At 37.1% G+C, this 27194-nt stretch overlaps 4 protein-coding genes across 4 annotated transcripts; 3 read left to right on the top strand and 1 right to left on the bottom strand.

Moving 5' to 3' along the window:
* The first annotated feature begins 2767 nt into the window (after window positions 1-2767).
* LOC146458152 (BTB/POZ domain-containing protein 6-like) lies at window positions 2768-6830 on the top strand. Its single transcript, XM_085091149.1, has one exon. The coding sequence runs from the start codon at window positions 2976-2978 to the stop codon at window positions 4314-4316; it is 1341 nt and encodes a 446-aa protein (XP_084947275.1). The 5' UTR covers window positions 2768-2975; the 3' UTR covers window positions 4317-6830.
* A 1491-nt stretch (window positions 6831-8321) lies between these two features.
* On the bottom strand, window positions 8322-11686 carry LOC146458153 (NADH dehydrogenase [ubiquinone] 1 alpha subcomplex subunit 3-like). The gene is made up of 3 exons (XM_085091162.1): window positions 11527-11686; window positions 9834-9911; window positions 8322-8607 (listed from the first exon to the last, which is right to left on the bottom strand). The coding sequence occupies exons 1-3, from the start codon at window positions 11642-11644 to the stop codon at window positions 8531-8533; spliced, it is 273 nt and encodes a 90-aa protein (XP_084947288.1). The 5' UTR covers window positions 11645-11686; the 3' UTR covers window positions 8322-8530.
* LOC146458154 (autophagy-related protein 101-like) lies at window positions 11675-13679 on the top strand. Its single transcript, XM_085091159.1, has one exon. It carries the CDS (start codon window positions 11748-11750, stop codon window positions 12402-12404), a length of 657 nt encoding a protein of 218 aa, XP_084947285.1. The 5' UTR covers window positions 11675-11747; the 3' UTR covers window positions 12405-13679.
* A 1619-nt stretch (window positions 13680-15298) lies between these two features.
* LOC146458155 (serine/threonine-protein phosphatase PP1-gamma catalytic subunit B-like) lies at window positions 15299-26586 on the top strand. Its single transcript, XM_085091158.1, has 10 exons — window positions 15299-15537; window positions 18302-18507; window positions 19345-19452; window positions 20553-20641; window positions 21194-21264; window positions 21660-21737; window positions 22790-22903; window positions 23111-23149; window positions 23516-23620; window positions 26302-26586. The coding sequence occupies exons 1-10, from the start codon at window positions 15451-15453 to the stop codon at window positions 26392-26394; spliced, it is 990 nt and encodes a 329-aa protein (XP_084947284.1). The 5' UTR covers window positions 15299-15450; the 3' UTR covers window positions 26395-26586.
* The last annotated feature ends 608 nt before the right edge of the window (window positions 26587-27194 follow it).

Below are 27194 nucleotides of genomic sequence, written 5' to 3' on the forward strand. Positions count from 1 at the left end.
AAATCGAAAGAATAACTTCTAAGAAGCACTCGACATCTAAGACGGTGGAAATTGGAGAGTTCCTGGCGAAGGAATCGTGCTTTCTTTGACAGTCTTAGTCCACGACTGCAGACAGAGAAGAGGTCATTGAGAAGCTTACGTTATCGCAATGGAATTCCCGCAATTTCCCTTGAAAACCTGAGTAACGTAACACAAGGGGAACAACGTAACGCGATCGTCGTGACTCAAACTATTCCATTAGCAAGGATAGTTTTATCAATCGGCGAAGCATACAGTTGGAATAAATGAATCAGTCCGGGCATCACGCGTAATGCCAGTATAGCAGGCATCTTGTTTATGCATTAAACTCTGTCCTCCCCTAGTAAGGATATATTGTTCTGATTGTCTTCAACAGAAGCGGCCCAATCAAAATCTATTTTTCAGGCACATATCACGAGAGAGGGGACCCACTCATCACTTCTGTGTGACGTCAAATCATCATTTGATTTATTCATTAAAACTAGATTAAATTCTTCCCTCTCCCAAAAGGGATCTATTGTTTTGATTGTCTTGAACAAAAGCGGCCCAATCAAACTCCATTATCTGCGCGTATATCACGAGGGAGGGGACCCACTCATCTCTACTTGTGTGACGTCAAAGCAAATCATCATTTGGAAAAATTGTTTTCGTTCAATGGCGGCCACATGTCTGAATTTAAGACTCCGGATCTGCCGTTTTCAGAGAGAAAACCAACCTTTTTCAAGCAGTAAATCGAAATAATAACTTCTAGGTAGTACTCGACCGTTGAAACGGCGGAAATTGGGAGAGTTCACAGCAAAGAAAATCCGCTTTAAAAAACAGATCGAATGATCAACGAGAAGGATTAGAGCTAGAGGAGGCCAGACCAGTTCAGCGGGGTCATGACGTTATTGCATAGTTATTTCTGGTATGATTCCTAGTAACACAACGATAAGTATCACGCAATATATCTGAATAAAACCATTCAGACAATTATTTCAATGGCCAAGGGAGGATACTTTTTAAATATCTGCGAAACATACAATGGGGAATAATTGGGGCTACATTAAGCATTCCGTGTAGTGCCATTAGAGGGGCATCTTGTTAATTCAGTAGTGGGCATGATGACCTTTGAGTGCAAGCAGCCATTGAGAATTTTTAAAAACGCATTATAAGACTTTGTATGGGATATAAAATGCTGTCGATTATGAAGGTTAAAAAACGCTAAATTTAAGTTCCATTCAATAAAACGAATAAAACTGCCAAGTTCGCAGCGTCACTAGAGAGCGTGTGATAATTAATAACTAGTGAGACGATGACCTTTGAGTGCAAGCGGTATTGGGTTACGGGCAGCCGTTGAGAATTTGAACGCATTATAAGACTTTGTATGGGAAATAAAATACTGACGATTCTGACGCTTAAAAAAACGCTAAATTTAACTTTCATTCAATAAAATGAATAAAACTGACTCACCTCTGGTGTATTCTTGTGCGTTTTGGGGTTTATTTTGCCGTTTTGGGCATTCTTTGAAATCACTGTCATTCCCTTCATAAGACGGAGTCAAATCTTAGTGTGCTGCCTTGACTCTAGCCTGCGTGGCAGGCGCTAGAAAGGGGAAGGGAGAGGGGAAAATTGGGCGCGCGTTTCTCGCGCGCCCAATTTTCCCCTCTCCATTCCCCTTTCTAGCGCCTGCCACGCAGGCTACCTTGACTCCGTCTTATGAAGGGAATGACAGTGATTTCAAAGAATGCCCAAAACGGCAAAATAAACCTCAAAACGCACAAGAATACACCAGAGGTGAGTCAGTTTTATTCATTTTATTGAATGAAAGTTAAATTTAGCGTTTTTTTAAGCGTCAGAATCGTCAGTATTTTATTTCCCATACTAAGTCTTATAATGCGTTCAAATTCTCAACGGCTGCCCGTAACCCAATACCGCTTGCACTCAAAGGTCATCGTCTCACTAGTTATTAATTATCACACGCTCTCTAGTGACGCCGCGAACTTGGCAGTTTTATTCGTTTTATTGGATGAAACTTAAATTTAGCGTTTTTTAACCTTCATAATCGACAGCATTTTCTTTCCCATACAAAGTCTTATAATGCGTTTTTAAAAATTCTCAATGGCTGCTTGCTCTCAAAGGTCATCATGCCCACTACTGAAGTCACTGAATTAAGGTCTTTCTCCTAAAATAGAACCTACACTCAGATTTTTTCCAAACTTTGCCCATGTGTGGTTCACTATATGTAAACTGCAAAAATGAAATAAAAAGAGGGGGTCCCCATGCTTGTTCTTCAGCAACGTAGCATTGAAATATGGTAATTTCTGCATGTTTGGACAAAAAGGAAGATAATAGAGCATTTGCCAAAAACAGGAATTATTTTATGAAGGGAACAGTTAACGGCTCATTTCATAGATTTTTTTCCCTGTTCATAAATCATTTTCAATGTGAAATCTGTTTGAAAACTATCCCTAACCAGTACTACTGAGATATTCAACAAAATAACTAATTCGTTACCTCTGAAGGTAGGCCAAAATGTCCATTGGCTAGATATTAGGCGCAAAATTTGATATTTCTAACACTAGGATTTTCCTTAAATTTTCACGGTAGTTGGCAAACGATATTGTGGTTAGAAATCTGAAAAGAGAAAATAGGTTCACCGGGTTGGTTTTACAGATATTTCGCAAAGCAGTGGTAAAACTGGTTTCTCCGCGAGGGGACTGGGGCGAGTCTTATGAAAACACCTTTATTTCAGCCCAAAATGCAAATTAAGAATTTTTTTGTTAGAAGCAAGTCAGATTGAGTGATACTCAGTAGTTGTGGAAGAACAAGGAAGAACTTCTCTGGACACTGTGGTGAAACACACGAAAATTGAACTGACTGTTCAGGCGTTCACGTCGAACAAGAACCTCTCATACAGCGACGATCGGGTCATCGTTTAATAGAAGTTAGGTGAGAACGTAAGGAGAATTCTTGCCATGGCTGATGTTGAAGAAAACTGGCAAATAAAAATGTCAACTATCAAAGAGAGGACGGCGTATGTTTTTAACAACGAATTACTTAGCGATGTTCAGTTTATTGTTCCAGTATCCAATGCAGAATTCAGTGAAAGCAAGAAGGCCAAGATGGCGATTCCTGCTCACAAATTTGTGCTTTCAATCAGCAGTCCTGTGTTCCATGCCATGTTCTTTGGTAAAATGGCAGAGACTTCAGACTCAATTGAACTGCCTGACTGTGAGTACGAGAGTGTGTTGGAGTTTTTTCGCTACTTATACAGCGATGAAGTGAACCTGAGTGGAAATAATGTAATGCATGTATTTTACTTGGCAACCAAATACATGGTGCCTTCACTCGCAGAAAAGTGCAATGATCATCTGCGAGCTCATGTGGAAGGCTCCAATGTATTTTCTGTTCTGTTGCACGCTCAGAAATTTGAGGTCAAAGATTTAGAAGATCAATGCTGGGAAGCGATCAAGACAAAGGCCGCGGAAGCCGTGAACTCAGATGAATTTGTAACACTAGAAAGACCTTTAGTTGAAACTGTTGTAAAGATGGAGAAGTTGTACGTGAAGGAAGTGGAATTGTTCAAAGCTGTTGATCGGTGGGCCAAAAAAGAAATTGAAAGGCAAGGGTCAACTCCTGATAGCAACATAAAGAGACATGTTCTTGGAGAGGACATTGTGAAAGCAATACGGTTCCCGCTGATGTCTCAGAAGGAGTTTGCATCTGTTGTCCCAGACTGTAACATACTTACAATGAAAGAGGTTGTTGACATGATAAAATACTACAATGGTGTATTAACAACTCCTTTGTCCTTCACAGAATTGTCAAGGTTTGGTCCTTTACAGAAGTGCGTAAGGTTCAAAAACAGCAATGAACCCAATAATAATTCTCAAGTGTCAAACCTTTGTAGTATCAATGTAAGTACAAGCAAACACATTTTCTTACATGGAGTGCAGCTGTTTGGCAGAGAACATGGGAGTTACACAGTTGATGTTAATGTTGCTGAAGATATCGGATGTAGCTCTACCCTGGTTAGGCAATCTGGAACATATGTCTCGAAGAAGCACAATGGAGAGAGATGTTATCTTTTTGATGTCCTATTTGATCAACCAGTTTGTTTGGAAGGAGGAAAAAGATACAAGATTGTGTCATCTGTAAATGGTCTACCAGCATGGCGTGGATCAAATGACAGAAGATCTGTTGAGTGTGATGGAGTTACTTTTACATTATCTGAAAACAGTTCTCTTTTTGTTAATGGTGGTTACCTCTACTGTCCATGTCATGATATACCTGTATTGTTATTTACCTTGTACTGAAATCAGATGTCACATTCCATGGTAGATATTTCATACATGAGAATGCATGTGAAAAATGTTTATTTTTAACTTTTTTGGTGGCAGAACTCATCAGCATGTCCTTTGGCTGGAATCATCTCAATTGCTTTCACTCTTCTCAGTTACGTCATGACAGTATTTAAAGTTCAACTACATCTTCTAGATCTGCTGACCTGCCGCTAGCTCTTTTGTCAGTACTTTAAGTTTTTTGTGATCAAAGTCCAAGAAATTTAAAAAAAAGGGTTATTAATTCCATGTATGACCACAGGGCGCAGAGGAGTGAAATTTGTTGTAAATGAGCGGCTAAATTCTCTGGCGCAAACCGATTTTGTTTAAATACAATAACGTGGTCTAACAAAGCATCATGGGATCCTATTATGCGTCTGTTGAAAGATTAACCCCAAGCTGTTCAATGTTGACCGGAGCATACTGGTGATGGAAATGAAAGTAAAGTTCTGCAGTGTGCTACATTCTGTGCGCGTGAGGTCAACCATTACTTATTCAAGTTCAAAACAAAAGCTGATCAGTGATGACCAGTGTATGTGCAAAAATGGAAAATACTCTTTGAGAAAAATGGCATTTGCCGCAAGACAATGGAGAAAGTAGTAAAAAATTGAAAATGGAAAGCAAATATTATTTATTTATTGCTCTTTAGAAATTGGTAAGAAATTATGGAGCTGCCCATTTTGCATTTGCTGGGTCTAAAATTTGGGAAAAAATTCCCTCTAAATTAAAAAAACTCCCATGTAATAGCTTCTACAAGCAATACAAATTGTACCTTTTTTAATACCCAATGAATATTTGATTTCTCTGCCCTTACTATTAATTATCATTTCTATTGTTTTTTTTTATGTAAAATTTTGTGGTATGTTTCTATGCACTCTTATTATTTTTGTCTTTTGTTTTGTTCTACTAGTTAGTTGCATGCTATATGACCGTTAGCTGCACGTGGCAGTGAACAACTTAAAAGCCTAAGCTCCTTTGGTCACTGCATGTGCACATTTTACTTTTCATATTTATTAAATAAATTTAAAGTGCACCTAAGCCCCAATTTTTTTTTCACTTAAATAAATCTTTGCACCTGTTTGAAATGCATTGAGTATTTTTGCGCCTTTTTTTCAACCAAATCTTGACTTTTTTTAAAGGCTGTAAAAGTTACGAAATCTATTCTAGCCATCATCTGTCCCATGACCGAGCTAGTAAGGGGCATGGGTCTATTCCTTACATGACGTCACAAACTGCTTTGCATGCATTTTCACAAAGAGCTTATACAATACAAATCAGTTTGTGATGTCAAGTAAGGAATAGACCCATGCCCCTTACTAGCTCGGTCATCAATGTATTGTATTTTCCTTTTGTATTTAACTCTTGAAATAGTGCATAATAAAAAAAAAAATCTGAAATCTGAATCTGACATAAAAAATGATTTTCTAGGCTATGTTCGGCCTTAATCGGCGCGACAACTGCAAAGCCTAGACTTAATATTTGCTGTATTTCATTTGAAGGCTTTTACAGAACTTCTCATACAATGAGACAGACTACGTTACAAGCAAACAGCTACAACAATGGTACCGGTCCTGAGTACAAACCATTATAATGCAACTGATGATGCATTTCCATCGCCAGTATCCTCCGGTCCACATCCTACTAAAGGGAACATTTAACCATAAAAAGACTGTTCCCGAAAATAATTAATCGGTTTCATCAAGTCATTAGACTTTCTAGTTAACTAGTTAATAATTATTAATTAATTTGTATATAGTATTAACAACCTCTTTATTCTGAAAAGCCCTTTGGGACGAATAAAGTATGTATGTATGTTTAAAATAGCGACCTTCCCTGTTAAATTTTCACTATATAAGTGGAGAGAATAATATTTATTTCAGAGGCACTTACAAAAATTGACACGTTCTTATTGCAAATGTGATGATTTATGCGGGTTTCAAAATTTGCAAAATTAGTTTCATCCCTTGTCGCTATTCCTACCGGAAGCTAAGGTAATGCACCCACCGTCATTAATGCATGCGGCTTGTGTCTTGGGGTTAATCTTTCAACAGTCATGTAATAAGATTCCATGAGGCTTTGTTAGATCACGTTCTTGTATTTAAATCAACAAAATCAGTTTGTGCTAGAGAATTTAGCCGCTCATTTACAGCAAATTTGACTCCTCTGCACCCTGTGGTTAATGACACTTTAGAAATTGTGTGTAAAATATTCTTTGTTAACTTCATTTATTTGCATGCTTGTGTTAATATAGTGGTTTCATTTCATGAGGCAGCTACTGATGGTGAATTAAGACTACAGGTTAGTCCCCTCCCCCATAATTTTCAATGATTGGAAAGTGGTGCCTTTTGCTTTGTGTATGAAGTATCATTGATTTTGGGAGGAGGGGGTTTTAATAATTATTTCTTTTTTATTCTGTCGGAGATTGTAGTGTAGGGTGTCAGTTTAGCATAGTTCTTTTAAATTGTTTATTAAAGTTAATCATTAACCCTTGTCTTTGTCCTTGTAATTGAGATGCCCACATCTCTTTCACAACAATATTCTAGTTCATAACTCGTAATTTGTAATCATGTATCCAGCCATCAAAACAAATTATTGGGTGCTCCTGTCCTATCAAACCCTTCAGTAGCCCATTCTTCAAACTGTGCACTATCAATGGATGCCAAATACTGGACAATGAAACCAGTCAGCAGAATTGAAAAGAAATACATGTAACCATCCCCAAACATGAGAAAACATGTGTGAGGAAGTCTTGAATCAGTTGAATGGTTTTGGTTTTGATTTTTATTGGTTGAGAAATTGGCTGAGTGTTGTTAACCAATCACAGAGGGTAGTAAAGCAAAACCAAAGTAATGTAACTATCATCAGCCATCCTCTGAGGGAGGAATCTACCCTACAAGCAGAGCATTTCTTTCTGGCACAAAGGTCTGTACAAAGACGTTTGTTTCTCTGATATTTTGTGTAGTTGGCTTGTTTTGCATCCCCGAGAGATGCTAAACATGCAAAATACCAGAGACCCAAATGACTTTGTACATGCTAAAATACTTGTGATGAAAAAATGCTGTGCTAGCAGGGAAGGAGGGTCCCAGGCTAGGAAGGTGGCTTTGTAAAGTTCCCTCTTGTAAGGAGACAACGAACAATCAAAGTTAAGAAATTGCCCTTAACTTAAGAGAGTCATTACTGACTCTCTAACTTTCTTTGGTCAATCAAGAGTCAAATGATTCACTCAGCTATCATAAATTTTCATACCACTATGACTAATGGTAAAGTACTGCTGAGTAGCTTTCATTTGAATGGCCACACCTCAGGACTTCTTTCAAAGACTCAAACATTAGAACCACCATGTACAGCATAATAATAATAATAATAATAATAATAATAATAATAATAATAATAATAATAATAATAATAATAATAATAATAATAATAATAATAATAATAATAATAATAATAATAATAATAATAATAATAACCAATACCACAGGAAAATACTGCCCAGTAGCTTTCTGCATCTGAATGGTCACACTTGAGGATTTCATCCATAGACTCAATACTTAGATTTGCATTGTAGAGTATTATAAACAGCATGACAGGACAGGATTGAAAGGGTTTTGACTTTTTTCCTACAACATGTATATTCTCACTGTCCTCCACATATTTCGTATGCTACTAGTTGGGAGATTTTGTCTAAAAACCAAGGCATTTCATCTTTGGTGATCATTTCCTTTATTCTCCTGACCTGTATAGTTTATCACAGTCAAATTGTAAGGAGAAATTAGATGTTGTTCACCAATTTTCTTTTTGTATACCAAGAGCACTTGCTGAGTTCTGCTTTCTCCACTCAGTTTTAAACCGCGCAAAAATATCCCTGTATTAGTAAGCACCACCCATAGGAAACCCGAGTATCTTGAGATGCGCAGAACGTTGCGCAGTAGCAAAAGTAGGCACTGTCCTTTAGGGGGTGAGAGCATCAAAACATTAACATCATTTGAAAAACATTTACCTTTATTTGAAGAAATTAATAGGCACCACATCTTCACATCAGAGAAATATACTGTCACTCGAGAGACAGAGAAACGTTAAAGTCTTTTCAATCAAAAACAACCAGAGGGTATATGTAAAATTAACACTTGCTGCAAAATTACAAGCAATCTATACAAAGGAGTTTTCACTCATTGAATCTTGCTTCAGTCTCAGATGGGGAATTCTGGATAGACTTTGTTCCCTTGAGTATCAACATTAGTTAGATCTTGATTCTCAAGCTGTGGATCTACAAAATGGAAAATCAAAAGCAAAAGAAATAAAAGATTTATGAGATACCATTGTAAAATTAATGTGGAGCTCATATTATAATCTTGGGAAGTCATAACATAAACTCCCGATATTGCGTTCGATGTTATTGTAGAAAGAATGGAGCAGAGATTGTTTGGAACAGTCGATCAGTCAACAAGTGAAAGGATCTTGGGATGCATATCTGGCATCTCCATACAGATTTTGCAGGGGCAGATGACATCATCAACTTATCAAAGGAGATAGATCCTTAGATCTAGATCCTCTAACACACTCTCTAATCTTTGATTGTTACACCTCCATGGCAACAATTCGTAATTCGGCACCTATTCCTAGTGCCCTGTTGCAGACTAAATTTTTCTCTATGATATTCAATTCAAGACCACAGCTGTCTGATTTCTATACCCTATAATCTGCTTGAAAAACCCTTCACAGCTGCACCTACCTATATAGCAAAGAATTAAAAGATTACAGAGTGGGGGACATGCAATATGCTGTCAGGTATCTGGATATGAAACATGCTGATCAATTTGAACCTTCAACACTCCCCCCTTCCCAACCCGGATACCTTAGGCATTTGACCGTGTACTGTCCAGCGAGTGGGGAATTTGAACCAGAGTTTTCTTTTGGTCTGGCAGAATACATGCATGGATTTTTCCTGATTTTGGGGATTGAGGAGTTTTGCAACGACAAGATGTTTGCCTTTGGGAGTGAAAGGCTCACCAAAAATGTCTTCAAAATAGTTTTGACAGCCAGAGCATGAATAGCAATTGAATGAAGCTGACAATTTATCCTCAAGAAGAGGTCTTGGAGCACTGAAGGGTTTAATGGTAGGCAGAAGTCTTGAACATGAACCTTTTTTCAAAAGTTCAAATGTCCATGGGGTTGCTCCAGGGGAGGGGATGGTAGGTTGAAGTTTGGAGAAAAGTCTGGCCAAATAAAAATTATTTCAAAGAATCTGCAATTTTTTGAATTCCCGTAAAATTTTAGCTGGTATGGCCTTCCAATCTTCAGATTAGCACTTGTCCCACCCTCGACACTTTCCAACCCCCTTTCCCACCAAAAATATAATGGACCTGCAGAGAGACTCCAAAAAGCCTCATGGCCCAAAACCTGTCAATGGCAAGGACTGTGATAATGAAGAATGAACCATTCCCAATAGAATTGGATACCTCCCCTTCCCGAATGGGCCTCAAAGCTACTTACATGGATAGACATGGGGTATTGACTTCATTGTTTTCACTGTATCTTTAGTCCATGGACTGAACAGCACAAACACAGGGCCTAGCAGATGAACAAAACAAATCGCCATAAAAATTGGTTGTCGCTCCCTGTGTTACATAGCAAAGGAATTGGCCATCGGTATTTAAATTAAGCTACACTCTTATAATATAACGTCTAATTTTGTAGCTGAGGTTGGACCTAAACCGAATGTTCTTATTTTTTCATGTTTTGACCCTGATATGTTCTTACAGTGTAGCATGTTCTTAAGTTAAGTGGTAAAGAATTTTCGAAAACCGATATGAATGTGACCAGAAAACCTAAAAAAAGATCATTGTGCATTGCATCATATCAAATACCAAATACCTTTGACATGCGTGCATGTTGTTGCTATACATATTTTTAGCTGGATGCAAAAACAAGTGCAGAACTCAATAGAAATGCTTTATCTCTTTGTCTCAGCTTGGTTACATTCTTAATTAGCATGTTCTTAAAATCTGGGTCAATTTCAGCCTCAATGTGTAACTAGCTATTAATAAAGGTTAGTTCTTATTGATGATTCTCCCAAAACAAATAATTTATGGAAAACATTCTGGATTAGAATTACCTCAGGGTGGCAAATCAGTAACTTGAAAATCAATAAAATTCGATAAATCAATAGAAATTAGCTAATCATACCAGAAATGGATAAAAAGGTTCATTGTGAGTAATCTATTATTTTAATATAGATTTTATCCATAAATATTGAATTTATCGATCCTAGTTTATCTCACAATTTAATGAAATGAAATCAACAAAAGATATAAGCGAGCTCACAAAAATTATCTTGAAAAAAATAATCACTCCAAAACTATTTGCTATTTTGAAGAAATTTGAAGGACTAGCATAAAACAAAATGTAAAATGTATCCTTCAAATAATGGTAAATTCCCTTTACGAATTTGACGGTCTGGACGGCCAGTTCTAAAAAATCGAAAGGGCCCTATGTTATGGGGTCTTCAACGGTGCCTTCTAAATCTACATAATTAGTCACAACCAAATGCTACCTCAACGAACATAGCTTTTAAAAGCGCAAACCAACAAACAAAATCGACGTTGAAACTTTAACAGTGTGTGAGTATCAATTTTTATTGATTAATCAATAAAATTGCTAACGTTTTAATTCAATGCAACAATTGACATCGATTTATTGACCGGTTTTCCGATATCAAATTATATCGATTGGCTACCCCGGGGAATTACTGATGACCAACAGATAGATTTCACACTTGCTTCAGCTGTTGCTTTGACGTAGAGCTGGTTTGCGTTGCCGCCATGTTGGTGGAGAAAACAAAAGAAAATTCGCTCACATAATTTGCATAAAAATGGCAGTTAACTTCCCAGGGGAGAAAAATCTTATTGTTCCTGTCCACCAACATGGCCGCCATGACGTCACATGCGAACCATCAATAATATTGTAGGGCTGCGAAGATAGTATACGTTTCTGTAACCAGTACAATGTACATGGAAGACTGAACAACTATCAAGCTTTTAAACACTCTGAACAATTGCCAAATGTAGCTTAGATACATATTAGTCCGTTCATCCCTTTAGTTTGCTTGAATTGTATCACAGAAGACAAAAGTGTGAGCCGAAATAAAGCCTGTAACTAAAAGGATTTTATGGAGCTTAATAATTACCTGAAAGTCCAAAAACACATGACATAAATAACACAGGTTCCCTCGCCCAAGCAAATTTCAACCAGTCAACCGACCGTCTGAAGGGGTCTCTCACAAACCTCGCGACGAAACTCGCCATATTGGATTGTGGCCACAAAACACCAGTACTCGTTCCCAGGATCTCGACCAAATTCGGTGGACAAGGAAGAAAGACTGGAAACTAAGGAATTTGAAAAAACAAGATGAATGCTCGATCGCAAGTGTTTGAGTTGTCAGTGGAAGGACGACAAATCGATGAAGCAATCTTGAGTATATTTCATTCTATTTTACTGCATAGGACATCTGGCAAGTTTAGCTACAAACGGGAAGGCTCTTACACTATCGGAACCGTTGGTATGGTTGATGTAGATTGCGATTTTATAAACTCTACTTACGTTCGCGTAGATTCAGACGATTTACACCGTTCCTTGAAAAGACAAGTAGCCGAATTTAGAGAATCTTTGAAGAGCCCCGAAGGCTTGAGGAGTGGACAGATATCTTTAGAGTTTTATCAGAAAAAGAAAGCACGTTGGCCATTTGGAATGGAAAACATTCCGTGGGAAATTTGGACTGTGAAATTGAATGTCGTCACTCTTGCTAATGAGCACGAACGACAGATCTGCCGTGAAAAGGTCGGTGAAGCCCTTGCTGAAAAAATAATCTGCATTGCTGGAGTGATGAACAGACCAGAGTATGTCCCTAAAATGCCAAATCAGTCAGACGTTGCTAATGTGTTTGACGTGAGTTTCAAAGAAGTTCAACCGTATCTTCACAAATTTAGTTACCAGGCTTCTGATCAACCCTCACAGTCTGTTGGGACAACCATGAAGAGACTTCTGTTGGATACATTTTCCTATTGATTAAAATCATAAACAACTATGACAAGCAAACAAACAAAATCTGTGACGTGAGAGCTCAAAATTATTGTAATGCATATGTCCAATGAAAAGCCACCGGGAATCTCATAGCTTGTGAGCAAGCTCTCTGTTAGGTCAGCCGCCAGAGGATAAGCAGAGCAGCAAGCGAAGCAAGCTGTGATTGGATTGGGGTGGGGCTCTCATTGATATATTTCTCGGTCATCTCTAAATTTGACAGTTTCATTCTTGGCGGAAGTCAGCATTTACTTTGTCTCTACAGTTTGCGGTCGTTAATTTTAAGGTGAGATTTCACAATTTCTAGAAAAAAGCAAAATCGTTTGTTTTGGAAGCCCCCCTTGAAACCCGTGGAGAGTGGACTTAGTACATTTCGCTTCGTGAAAGTCAACAATAGTCACGAACAAATAATTGCTTTTTCTGGGCTCGAAAGGCCTTTTGGCCTTTTATAACCTTATTTTAAAGACAGTTGTTTCATCACAGTACATAACAAGCTTCCCGTGAGAACTAAATGCTAATTAAATCACCGAAAGATCATTATAACTTCTTCTGATTAAACTTGTTTACAAGATAAAAATATCAAGTTTGGTCGTTTCGGAGTATAGAAAAAAAATACGCTTTAATTAAAACATTAAGCTTACTTGCTCTAGTCTCTTTTAAGACCGAATCGACAGTTTTTGTTTGGTCTCAGCTGGCAGACGTTTCCTCAATAAATCATTTCTTTGCATGCACTCTTTTATCTCCACACGATCACCGCTCGTGTAACTTGAATTTCATTCTTGTAGTGATGATTCAAGGCATCACAGCAAAATAAAAGCGTTTTCTAAACAGTCATCATGAGATAAACAAACTCTCCCCGATTTCTAAGCATGTAGGTAAGTTTTCGTGAGTAAATCTCCCACATCGCGCAACATGACAATTTCACAAACACCCGCCATTTACATGACATAAGTACGCACACCACCCTAGTTACAAAATGACTCCCCCGGATCGCAGCCATATTGGGCGTGGTTTCTGGCAGAGGCTCCCGCGGTCGCCTTCCACAGAATTTTACGCCTGCACTCCCTTTTCTCAGCGGAGCCTCTGCGGAGGAGAGAGGGGGTGGGGTGCCCCAATCCTCTCCTGGCTGACCTAAAAGAGAGCTTGCTTGCAAGCTAGGAATCTCATTATTTTCACCTCTTTAGATGTAGATTGTGAATATTTTATGTCTTACAACCCCAATGTAAAACATCGTGCTGTAATAACAAGTAATACCAAAGGGTTGGCAACAGCTTATTTATTTTTGCCCTAATACCAGAGTGTTTTTTTCTGGCAAATCATTTGTGTCTCTAGTATTTTGCGTAGTCAGCTCGGGGAAGTAATAATGCTGACTTTGTGAAATATAAGAGATGTGAACATCTTCGTACATACTTATCTTGTTAGAAACCTTCTTCCCCAAGTTTCTGACAGCGAGACCTCCCATTGAAATAACCACCTGTTACTAAATTATAAATTTGAAAAAATGGGCTTTTACAGTAAGAGTCTTATTAAGGCTGGTGGGTAAAGCTCAAAGTTGTGCTTGAGGGTGCTTTGGGATCACTGCCAAAAAATTTGATGAGTAGATTAAGGATACTTAACTTAATGTTGTAAGAGTCTGTAATCCTTAGACTGGCCACATAAACAATAGTGTTTATTATATAAACAACAGTGAAATACCAGGTGAGCTTTTGCAGGAAAACGTGATATCTTCACACGTGAAGATAACACGTTATTTTCACACGTGAAAATAACATCATTACTATGGGTACATAATAAATCGCAAAAATAAAATGGTTTGGTATTTCATTGGTCTTTATATAATAAATAGAATATTACATGGCTGCTTGGAGATAAGAAATTTCTCTTCTCGTGTTAAAAAATATTTCACATTTTTCAACACTCGAAGAGAAATTTCGTATCTCCACGCAGCCATGTAATATCCTCTATGTAATATTATTTTCTGCAAGGTCCTTGAAATCTGAGTTCTTGGGATAAGACCTCACTGATAGTAGAAAGTACTCCAGGGAATGGATCCTGTGAAACATAATAATAATAATAATAATAATAATAATAATAATAATAATAATAATAATAATAATAATAATAATAATAATAATAATATAATTTAACAATTCACAAATAATTGAAATTGAACAGAACATAATCAAAAAACCTAACTGACAGGAGGCAGACAAGCATGCCACTACAATCATACAGTGGCCTTCATCAGGTGATGGTGTCAAGGGCTGTGTCTGTGGCTGTGTACATTGAACAATAGGGATTTGACTGAAAGGCCAACAGATCAGTACAAAAGAAGGTCTGAAAGAAAAAGAAAACTGAGAAAGTGAAATAAAATTTAAAAGTTTGGCCACCTCTATATTTTTTCTTAATTTTTAATTCACTTTTTTTAAACTTACCTTTATGAACAAAACCCAGAAAAAATGTTGAAATACAAGGACTTGCATGACTTAGAACATGTCAAAGAGATACCAGCCATTGAAAATCTGAAAATCTGAAGGGTTTTTTGCTATACCCTCTCCCTTATCAACCATGTCTCCCACCAATGCCCCAAATGGAACCTCACCACCCCCCAAAAATATGGTCCAAATCAATCTGCCCCTCCTCCCCCCTGAAAAATTCAACAAAACAATTATTGTATAGTTGATAGGTTTCCTTTCTTGCAAAAATTTAATGTTTTTTAACATTGGATGGAAGATGCATAAAAATGCATCCAGGAATCATAATACAAATGACAAAATGTGAGATTTTATGCACTTTTGGGAAAATTAAATTTGAAGATTATGTTTTTATCCGGGTAATAAGATGTCGGGAGTCCATCCAGTTTTTCCACCGATGATTATGACGTCACGAAGTAGCCTTCTCCAGTTCAGTGGCTACGGGCTTGTAAACATGATGGCGACCACCCGTTCAGAGAGAAATTGATTGTCGACTGTAGCATTTCAACAAAAGACCGGACTTTGGTTTGCAGTTTTTATTAGAAATGTAGCCTTTTACGATGACGGACATTTGCAGAAAGTTCGGTCTTGATGTTGATAGCGCTATAAATCAGCTCCTTGACTACAAAAACTCCCCAGCAAACCGGGTAAGATAGAACGCGCTTTCTGTGTGTTTTCAGGTGTTTTATTGCTAAGCCAAGGCATTGCCAAAATACTGTTACTAGTTTCTTTCGTTAATGCACTGAAACGTTTCGCACTAATTGCTGTTTCATTCACCACTTTCAATTTCTTTTATGCTTTTGTAGTATAAATTGCTCGTTTATTCCAGACAGCCATTGTGATTCTTTTGTAATTTTAAGCTTAACTTTGGCTTACATTTGCTAATTAACAAACCGCGAAAAGCTCGTTGTGTAAATTTCAATCTTTTTTGAATGAAGGGAAAGGACTGTGCTTTTCTCGTGTTACTTATTGAATTGCAGAATATGCTCTAAAAAGCCTCTCAATTCCCTCTCTTATGGTGCAATGAGTGTGGTGTTTGAGCTAATATTTTCTTTTTGTACAAAATGTACAGTTTATGTAAAGCATAAACTGAACATGAATTATTTAGAATAAGTTAAACAAGACAGCAACACACTTGCCACCAATCTTGTACCCAGAGTCCTCAGGTTTTTTGGTCAGCGGGTGGGCGCTGGGAGAGACTGGTAAAACAATACAAGCCGTTACGGAGTAGCCAATCAAAACATTTAGATAAAATTCTAGTTCCCCAGAGTCTCTACTGGCGACCACCCTCTGACCAAAAAGCCAGAGGACTCTGGGTACGAGATTGACTTGCCACCAGCTTCCACAAGGTGGAACAGGGTGGAGGGGGGGGGGGGGGGGGAGGATGGAGAGGGGCACATGCCGGGCCTTTGCTAATCGTTTTTATTTGATTAACTGACCTGGTCGTTTATTTACTTTTGGGCCCATGAGGGTGGCCACTTATTCAGTGTGGGCACTAATTCAAGGGTGGGTGCTTATTATTTTCCCAACATTTTCAGCAAGCAAAGACATTTAGGAGAATAACAAAACAAAGGATAACTAGTTCATTTTGCTTCAACAAGACAAAACAAAGTGAAAAAGCTAACATAAACAAGCTATAAACAATTTAAAAGTTAATTGACTACAGTATCTAAAACCAATTTTGGAACACACCTGATGCTCTTCCTACTTCACGCTCAGGGCTAGTGCGGAAATGTGTTTTGTTGGAAGGGGACAGGAATGGGCTCTTATTCGAAGTTGGGTGGTTTATCGAATAAATACTGTGTATTTCAAAGTTCCACCTTTAGCCTGGGGATAATTTTTTTTAACAAAATCCCCAGCATTTGGGGAAGCCAAGCACCCAACAAGATTTGATGATACACTTTTCATTTTAGTTCTTTGAACAGTTAATCTATTTGTTAATCTGGGTGTGAAAAAGTGGGAAATATAATTTGATTTGTGCCAGTTGCAGTATAGAACTTTTTAAAAAAAAATGAGAACTGAGCATGTGTCATCTAGTGATATTTCAGATAATGAAGAACATTCATTCATCATGGTTCATTTGCTGCTCACTGTATTAAAATGTGATGCATTTCACTTTGATAAAGACCTATGCCTATGCACTTCATTTTAAGCTCCTTGAACAGTTTTATGCTGAAGTTTGAGAAATAAATGTTGTCGTTAAAGGTTTAACTCTTCACCGGCACCTGGTCCAAATTCTCTCCAAGCAACTATTCTAAATCTATCCTGACTTATCACAACTGTACTTTGCAGCAGCAAAATTTAATGAAGAACATGCCATCATCTCAGTTCATAATGTTACTTCGAAACACAATGTGTTGTAGTTTAAGATAAGGCCTTTGCTTGAGTTACTTCCTTGAATGGTTACTTCTGAATTTGCTAAATTAAGACTACACAATCTTGTGAAAATATTAGCTATTCACATACCCTCATTTTCTTGCTCGATATTGCCAGAAATAGTGACTAAAAAGACAACTTGTTGCTAATCTCTTCTTAAATCTTTACCACAAGGAAAATCCCCACATTCCCCAGAGAGTTTGATTGTCAGAAGTCTAAGCCCCCACATTAATCCTGCCCCCCCCCCCCCCCCCCCCACATCAAGTGCTTGAATTTGTTGCAAAGTCCATGCAAAGTCTCCAGTTCCCCCATTTATTGCTTGGCCCCCACCTCTCATTGGCAAAGGCAATGATAATTGCACAAGCAAACTTTCAATTTCACTTGTCTTTGTTGCAAACAGTAAATTTCTTCAGCTTACCCTTTAAGGTCAAAACACGTAAATAACAAGTTTACTAAAAAATTATTCTAAAGAAAAATAATTCAATAAAAATGAACCATGTTTTACATTATGATAAGCAGCATCACAGGAAAGTGCTGCTCAGTAGTTAAATTCATTTGAATGGTCCCTCTTTAAGATTCTGTGGATCTAAAACTTACAATCACCTTGTTCATTGGTTTTGAATGGTAATGCACTGACATTTCATCCAAAACCATCAACATTACTGCTTAATGGTTTTAAAGGGACACTCATTGATATTTCATCCAAAACCACATAACTTTAATGAACTCCCCAAAGACCACCATTTTGCTGTGGAAAATTCCTTGAGATTACCCACAAAACCTGTGAATATTAGCACTATAATGCTCAGATTCAAGGTTTAAGATTAGATCTTTGCGATGTTTTGAGAACGAACAATACCAAGTTGATGAACATGCCGGCAGGGGTGTCGCAACCCCCCAAGTGTACAACTCTAGAATTGGAAAAGGCCTTATCTTTTACTAATCAAATTTCTGAGAAACTTAAATTTTAATTGACTGTTTTTCTTTTTGAAAAAATGATCATAAGGATTATATTTTGAACTTCATGTATACTAGGTTCAGCTTCCAGAGGGAACAATACGATTGCTATGTCAAGTGTCAAGGGAGATATTCATGCAAGAGGGCATGTTGTTGGAGTTAAATGCACCAATAAATATTTTTGGTGATATACATGGACAGTATGATGACCTTTTGAGACATTTTGACCAGCTAGGCTATCCTCCAGATATTGCTTGCCTGTTCATGGGGGACTATGTAGACAGGTTAGTGTGAAAGCATGTCTTTGTACTTCCAAGTTTGATATGTTTTCTCTTGTTCCCTGGTCAGACCAAGTGAGAGTTGATAACTGGAACTCAAACTCACTGAGAACACACAAAAGACTTTGATTATCAGTAATAATTAATTAGTTATACAGAGTTTGTGGTTTATTTATAGGGGGATTTTAAGCACTTGTTAATTTTTTGGACCTGTACTGTTGCATCATATGTACCTCTCAGTCTGATTTTGCCAGTTTTTAGCTGATTGCCATCCTTTGTTTTCATTTCTCATCTGCTTGTGAGAAAATATATAATTATTTCATTTAATTATTTAGCCAGGATACTGCAAGCATCAATGTTAGGTTTCATACCAACAGTTAATTTTTTGTTTTACAAGAAAAACAGGTTTGTGAAAATACAAGTTTTCTTTACTCACAGTCAAATTCAAGATAGTGCCACCCTGAGCTTCAGAATCAGGCTGTGAGGATACTTTAACTTTTGATGGAAGGAAGGGTCTCCCCCCCCCCCCCCCCCCCACTTTGTCTAAAGGACCACTTTCCATTTGTCATAACTGGCTGGCCAGACCGGTCAGTTCGTAAACGGAATGTACCAATTTGAAGGCTAAATTGTATCCTGGTCCTTTAAATTTCTTTAAAATAGCGTGTGCCATCTTCAGAGTGATCATTTTACAAGATTTTGCAGCACCATCCCCTCAAAATGGTGCATTTGATTTAAAGACTGGCCAGTCTGGCTGGCCAGTTCTGGCAAATAAAAATTACTCTGAGTGACCATGGTAAGAAAGTTGTTGTCATAAATTAAAATGTTGCTATTCATGCTGTCTAGGGGAAAGAAGTCATTGGAAACTATCTGTCTGTTACTTGCTTACAAGATCAAGTATCCAAACAACATGTTTCTGTTGAGAGGAAATCATGAATCAGCGTCCATAAACAGGTGATTGTGCTACACATAGTTGGACTTTAGGTTTGAAGGTTGGTAGATGAGTCTCGTTTCCACCATCCTTTTTTACTTTGATTGGAAAAGAAACTTCTGACATTTACTATTCAATGTACCAATCTATTTATCTGGGCCCATAAATGGTTACTGGCAAGCTGTTTAAATTAATTAAAAGAAAACTGTACAAATCAGTGTTCAAAGGGTAACCCTGCAGTGGACTAGTATCTCATCCAGTGGGTAATACTACTTGTCTAATGCTCCATCTTGTTTCATGCTACAAACTGTAGATCCTCTAATTGAGCACATGGTAGTACTTATTTGGAATGCACAGTTTACCTTTAGGCTTCATATAATTATCATTTACTGCACATAAAGCAAATTACAAATGGATGTTGTGCCACTCACACTTGCTCCCATTTGGCTTTGTAGCTCAGTCGGTAGAGCAACAGATGATCAAATCCAGAGGTTGTGGGCTCGATTCCTGCTGAGCCCGAGATTTTTTCTTTGCCTTGTGTGATCTCCCATTTCCTTACTTAAGGGCTAATATGCTTGGTGGGAAAGGCATGTGTTCACTTTAGCACTTAAACATACACTGCAGAGTTAATTCTCTGATCTATCACAAGGAAAACTACTCTTCAATCTCGAAGAATGAAAAATGAAAACTGCATCAACAGTCCTTCCTGAAAGAGTTTGCCTTTCAAATAATCATGCCATGTTCTTACTGCTCCCTTAAACTATACCTCAAATAATCAACTCAACTCTTCTTCAAACAATAGAGGAGAATATCCTCCAACTGTTTACTCAAAGGAACACAGCAAATATTTTTTACATATTGATTTCAAATAATTTCAATGCATCTGGGGCGGTAGTGCAAATTTGGGACACTTATAATACCGCTAATTTTATTGGGAGAAATTGCACAGTGACATTGTTGGTGGACAAATCTGAGCTACGATGAATAAAATGTACTGCTAGGGGAGGGGTGGGTAATGTTAGCACCATGAAAAATGGTCTTATGATAACTCCAGGAGTTATACCGGTAATTTAGAAACACCCTCTTCTAATTTTATATGGTAATATTTAATTTGTGAATGTAGGATCTATGGTTTCTATGATGAATGTAAAAGAAGATACAATATCAAACTATGGAAAACATTCACAGACTGCTTCAACTGCCTGCCAATTGGTAAGTGTTTTTTGTCACTACAATAAAAATATGCTCGAGTAAGTATTAAATTCAGTTTGTTTAATTACACTTTTGGTTGAAAAGCAGCATACCTGATGAGGTTGGCTGAAAAACACTAGCAGAAGCTACGGTATAACTTCATCTTGGTCAGGAAAAACCTCATTTGCATTTACTTTCAAGACACATGAGAGAATTGTGTGTTGAAACTAAATGCAAATGAGGTTTTTCCTGATGATGTTGAGTAATACTTTCTTGGCTTTAATAAAGAAAATTTCACAGAGATACAGTATAGAGATACAGTACAGGACAGAAGTCCTCACTTTATCACTCAATAAATAATTTCATTCCGTTTTGTCATATTACTCAAGGGTGCATAGTGCAGCTTGCACACTTTGTAGTACTTGAAGCTACAGTATGTTAATTTCATTTGCATTGAGCAGACTCATACTTTGCTAATAAACTTTAATAAATTTAAAAGTGAAAAGTAATGTAAAAGTCTGTAATCTTGTACACAGAAAAGTAAGGAGACTGTATAATGATAATGTCTTTCAGCTGCTGTAGTGGAGAGCACTGTCTTTTGTTGTCATGGAGGGCTTTCCCCTGATTTGCATGACTTGGATCAGGTCAGCCATCTTTGTATATACATATGTGCAGCCAAAGCTAATTCAATGTATCATTCTGTTGTTGTTTAATCTTGTTTGTAGTGCCTTGCATCATTATGTCCAATATGACACCTCTTTTTAACTCTGTCAGCATCAATGAGTAAATATGGGTTTTTGAGCAGTCAACATAAATGCATTGGCTCTGACATGAATATCATGAACACTATATTCCCTTAAATGATTGTCTCCAAAAAAATTTTCTTATAATTTTAACTACCTCTAAATCATTGTAAACTTTTGGTGGAAATAATTGCCTCTATTGAACCCATTCTAAGTGCATTGAAAGAAGAGTAAATATTTCCCTATCGAATTTTCTGTAATAAGCTATTCTTATGAGATGTACTGTTGTTATTTAGTTACGTAACATGGAGCGTCCCATGGATGTACCTGACAAAGGTCTGGTGTGTGATCTACTGTGGTCAGACCCTGATGAGGTGTGTATCATTCTATCAAATGATTCCTTGTCATGTCACAAGCTGCTAAAATAAGTAGATTAATAGTTTATGGTGGCTCACCACAGTTTGGCCAGCACTTTGCATCACTTATACTTTCACAGATAAATACTTCCATCCTCTGCCACTTGATACAACAGTAATTGTATCAAACAAATGCCTAATCATTGGTAAACAAGTAATGGTCATTTTCTCAACTTAGGTTACAATATTAACAATATAACCTGTTAAAAGACACCCCTAATTAGCTTTAAGTGGTTGTAACTAAAAAACGAGCTTGGAGATATCCATTTTTTATTATGAAACTGTGATCCAGATCAGCATTGTACAGATACAACTTATTGCAAAGTTTAAAAAAAAATGTAGGGAGGGGATCATTTTTCGTACCACAGGTTTCACCAAGATAGTCGAAATATATAACCAAACTTAAGAGACAATGCAGAACCTGTCTACAATTTTGTAGATTTTTTAGGCTTCTTTTTTTAATGCTAGAGCACTTTTTTTAATGCTAGAGCACATTTTCCTTATTTAAAAAAGGTTTGGCACAAAATTTCTTCTTAGGTGATGTAGTGTGTTGCATGGTCCAATATCTTAACTTTTCCCTTGTCCCTTACCCATTCTTTGGGCTCAGTAATCATGAGCTACAGTAATTGACTTAAAAAATTACCCTACATGATACTATTCACTTGGGTCAAGAGAGATCAACACTGGTACTTAACAAGGGAGCAGGGATGGTGCAGTGGTGAGAGCGCTCACCTCCCATCCTTGTGGCCTGGGTTTAATTCCCGGACTCGGGTGTCACATGTGGATTGAGTTTGTTGTTGGTTCCATCTTTGCTCCAAGAGGTTCTTCTCAGGGTATTCCTGTTTTCCCCTCTCCTCAAAAACCAACATTTCCAAATTCCAATTTGATCTGGATTATTGTCAAGCACTTTATCATGAGCCTTTGGCTCGGGAGATTGTGGAAGCACTCCCCGTGTTACTGACATTAAATAAATTACTTTTACTCATTAACTACTTCTGTGTCCATTTCAGGATATCACTGGATGGGGAGACAATGATCGTGGAGTCTCCTGGACGTTTGGTGGTGATGTGGTTCGAACATTTCTCAAGAAACATGATTTAAGCTTGGTCGCCCGTGCACATCAGGTGATATATCTGACTGTCAGGATGTTAAGTTGGTAGATTTGAATAAATTTTTCTTAACAGATACTAAACTTACAGAGAATTTTTATTTTTTGCTTTTGATCTGAAGAGGATATTACAATGCAAAATGGGTAGTTTAATTCCCTTGTGAGTAAATAAATAAATAAATAAATAAATTGATTAAGAGACACTTGTTTGTTTCTTTTTTAGGTTGTTGAGGATGGCTACAGGTTTTTTGAGAAAAGAAAGGTATTTTATCAATGGGTCAAGCTCAGGATGACTATTTCATTTTAAAATGAGTTAAATTGGTGCAACAAATCTCAAGTTTTCTGTAATGCAAGCACGTAATGACAGTGGGTTCAAGAGGTTGTGTTGGAGGTTAAGACATTTGGCTTGTTATTGTAACTTCCCAGATCAAGTTAAATGTTCTAAGGTAATATAAGAGTTCCCAGTTGTTCTCTTAAACTGGCCAGCCTCTTATGGAGTTTAAGATTTTATGTTCAAATATAATTGTTTATATTTATGTAGGACCACACTGTAAACTTCTGATATTCACTATTGATTGAATGTGCGATTTTTTAAAAATAATTTTCCATTTGACTGTTTAATTTCCAGTTAGTGACGCTATTCAGCGCTCCAAATTACTGTGGTGAGTTTGACAATGCTGGTGGTGTTCTGATAGTCGGCAAGAATCTCATGTGTTCCATGAGTATACTCAAGGTAAGTTTTCCATTAAATTTTCCACATTCTGTTGGGTTGCCTGTTACAGGTGCTCTTCAAAATGCTAACAACTGGCTAACCTGTTCCAGGTGCTAACTGCTTGTTGTAACCTGTTTCAGAAAACAGTTTCTGTAATGGTTCAGAAAGTGGATGCCACACCATTTGTAGTCTGTTGTTTCACTTTAGATATAGTTTTTCTTGCTGTATCTGGAACAAGCTGTCCACTAGTAATTGGCAATCTCACCATCGTATTTTCATACATACTTCTCAAACTCATTAATGATAATTATTATTCAAAAGCCAAAGACAAAGGAAATCATGCACCGTGATGTCTTTGGATATCTGATGAAAAACTCCTTATTTTTGCATCCTTAATTTCCCCTTCAAAATCAGTTTGTTTGAGAAGTCATATCAAACACTCGTCACAGTGTTTCATCACAATATCAAAAACCTTGAAGTTTGTCAAAAATACACCGCTACATGTCGTATTTTAACTCTCTTCTTGGTGTTGATATGTGATAAAACACTGTGTCTCATGTTTGATATATTACATCAATACATAGACCCTATGCAAAAATGGCTGACATTTTAATATTCTTTTGTCTACATTTAAATTAGCCTCACTAGCCTCAAGGTAAAATATTCTTTTGATTTTTGAACTCAAGAATGAGGTTAGTAAGGCTTATTTGAATGGAAACAAAAGACTATTAAAATGTCAGCCATTTTTGCATAGGGTCTATGGTTTATTTGATAAACAGGCCAGAAGTTGCAACTGAAAAGATGAGGTGGACCTACCCTTTCCTTGGAAATCTCAAATATTTCATTTGTTGATCCAATTAGCAACACACAATAAGAGAACACTACATATAAAGTTCCATTATATTTACTTTTATTAAAAACTGCATCATTGTATAATGCAATTCGAGGGATTTGATTGGCTTAGCAGCCATGGTATATGAGCAATTATACCATGGCCGAGAAATGGCGACCATTAAATTGCCTTCTGGTCGTTCTTGCACAGCGAAATCAGTAAGATCTAGCAATATTTCTCAGTTGTTTTTAATAAAACAATTATTCCACTTGCGCTTGTTGGATATGAGATGATTATAGCCAACTCGGCGCTACGCGCCTCGTTGGCTATCTATCATCTCATATCCAACGCGCGCTCGTGGAATAATTGTTAAATACCACTACAAGGAGTTGAATTTGAGCAATGAATAATTTGTGTGCATGTCATTACATACATATGGAAACGGCCGTACCTTTAAGTGACTTATTGTGGGTAAATAAAATTACTGGCAAATATAATATACATGAAAGGTTTTTGTAATTATAAAAGTTGGACAACACTCATACATTTGCTCTAATTTTATTCACGAACATTGAGCCACAAGAAGTTTTCAACTCTTCTCAGTTCTGCGTAAAAAATTACACTAAGTGAAAATCCACCTCTACCTCATTTAAGGACAGTGCCTCCTTTGCTACTGCACATACATTCTGCGCATCTCAGAATTGCCCGAGAAACACTATTTCTTAAGAATGGTGCTTACTAATTTGAAGGTATTTTTTTTGCCGTTCATCACTATACAGAAAAAGAAGGTCTTTGCAAGTATTAGTTATTAATCCAAAAACAACATTGCGGGGAACCACGCATTTTTCAGAGATAATTAGGCTTCAATTTGGCAACAACAACAACAACAACAACAACAACAACAACAACAACAATTTACGCGTACCAAAGAAGAAAGAAATTTTATTGTGATTTGAAGAGGATAGTAGGTAGCAGGGCACCTGAAATAACGGCAACGAGCTAAACAAGTTGGGTGCCCAGGTTTACATCTAATTTGATTGGTTAGGCCGGGTTCAAACAACGTACTTCCTATGAGCCGAATCAAATTCAATTAATATTTAAGTTCATGTGAAATACAGCATCTGAATCAATTCAGATTGGCCGACCTAATTCGGATTGACACAGCCGTTTTTCCCACCTGGCTCAGCAGGGAATAACGGCTGTGGACCGGCTTTGATTCAGACCCCGTACTCCACATGAGTGGAATCAAATGCATAAATTATTACAAATCTACAATTTTCTTCAGTCATAACATGCTTCAGTTTATTAATTTTTGTCTGAATTAAGTTCGATGTCTGAATCAATTCAGTGGGGATCAATAATTTGGGTTGGTCTAAATTTGAATTTGATTCGGCCCATGTGAAGTACGGCGTCTGAACCGGGCCTTAGATAAAAAAAAAGTAATAAATAAATGAATAAATATATGAACGAATGAAAAAGTTCAACAAATAAATACAAGAATTATTTTTGAATGCAACGTAATAAAATTATATTGATTGGTAAAGGGTAACGAATTTTGCTTAATTTGTTGTTTAAACCAATGCTAGACCGGATATTAAATGAATGAAAATAGAAGAACACAAACACAGAAGACAACTGTGTTTTCTCGGTTGCATAAGAGCATGCATGCTTCTATACATTGCTCTGTATTTTAAAGCTTTTCAGAATTATTTATGTTTAATGAAAAATATGTGGTTGCTGCCAATTTTCTTTTTGGATTTCAATATCCCTTGCTTAGATCTTCCCACATAGGCATAAACTGTCCCAAAATACCTCTGTCGTAGGAGGCACCGTTGTTAAATGTTTGGTGTGATTTTTTTTTCTACTCCAGCCTGACAACTTAACATTTAACATCAAAGACACTCCAACCCAGAAGAAGAGTGGTCGTTTTGGCCGTTCCTCCAACCAGATTCAAGTTCAGTAGTTCAATTCAACGTTTTACATGGAATGGCTCTTAGTTTGTCATGGACAGACGTCTTCTGGAAACAAGTTGTTTTTGATATTTAATATTGCATTCATGTTATTTAATTAGAACTTTCAGATTACGCTGAGCTTGTTAACTATTGTACCTTATGTTATAACTTTAAAGGCCGAATAAATTAGTTCCAAGCTTTTAGCTTCATTGTTCTATATACAAATCTCTGTAATGTCGCGCATACTTGTACATAACTTTATGTAATTTATTTGTTTGTCACACAGAATCAATTAAAAACTTTCCTTACAGTTTGCACTGTAAGTTGCATCTGGCATAAAACAAAAAAAAAAATTTAAATACCTAAACAAAAGCGGAAAATTAGAGTGTATAGTATTAGGATGATAATTAGGGTAAACTAATACCAACACCACCACCACCCCCTTAATGCGACAAAAAGCCAAAAATAAGGGTGTATAGTGTTAGGATGAAAATTAGGCTTAACTTGAGGGTATTGTAAGAGAGTGCAAAAATTATAAGGTTTTTTGTCGCTTTTTTGGAGTGATGAGTGGTGTTGGTCAGTTAATTTAGCCTAATTTTCATCCTCATCATAACTATAACAAAATTCTCAAATCTGATTGGCTATCAGCAGGCACAATTTGAGCCTTATTAGGACAGTACGCATCAATCGTGAGTAATTGGACAGCACACGCCATTACCCGAACATCAAAACTGAAACCAGTGCTTTATTACTTTAATTACAGTGTACAATGCAGTCATGACGGGCCGGCTGTGTCTCTTTCACATATTCC

Source organism: Pavona decussata, unplaced genomic scaffold (genome assembly GCF_977016875.1).
Source record: "Pavona decussata unplaced genomic scaffold, jaPavDecu1.1 SCAFFOLD_234, whole genome shotgun sequence".
NCBI lineage: Eukaryota > Metazoa > Cnidaria > Anthozoa > Scleractinia > Agariciidae > Pavona > Pavona decussata.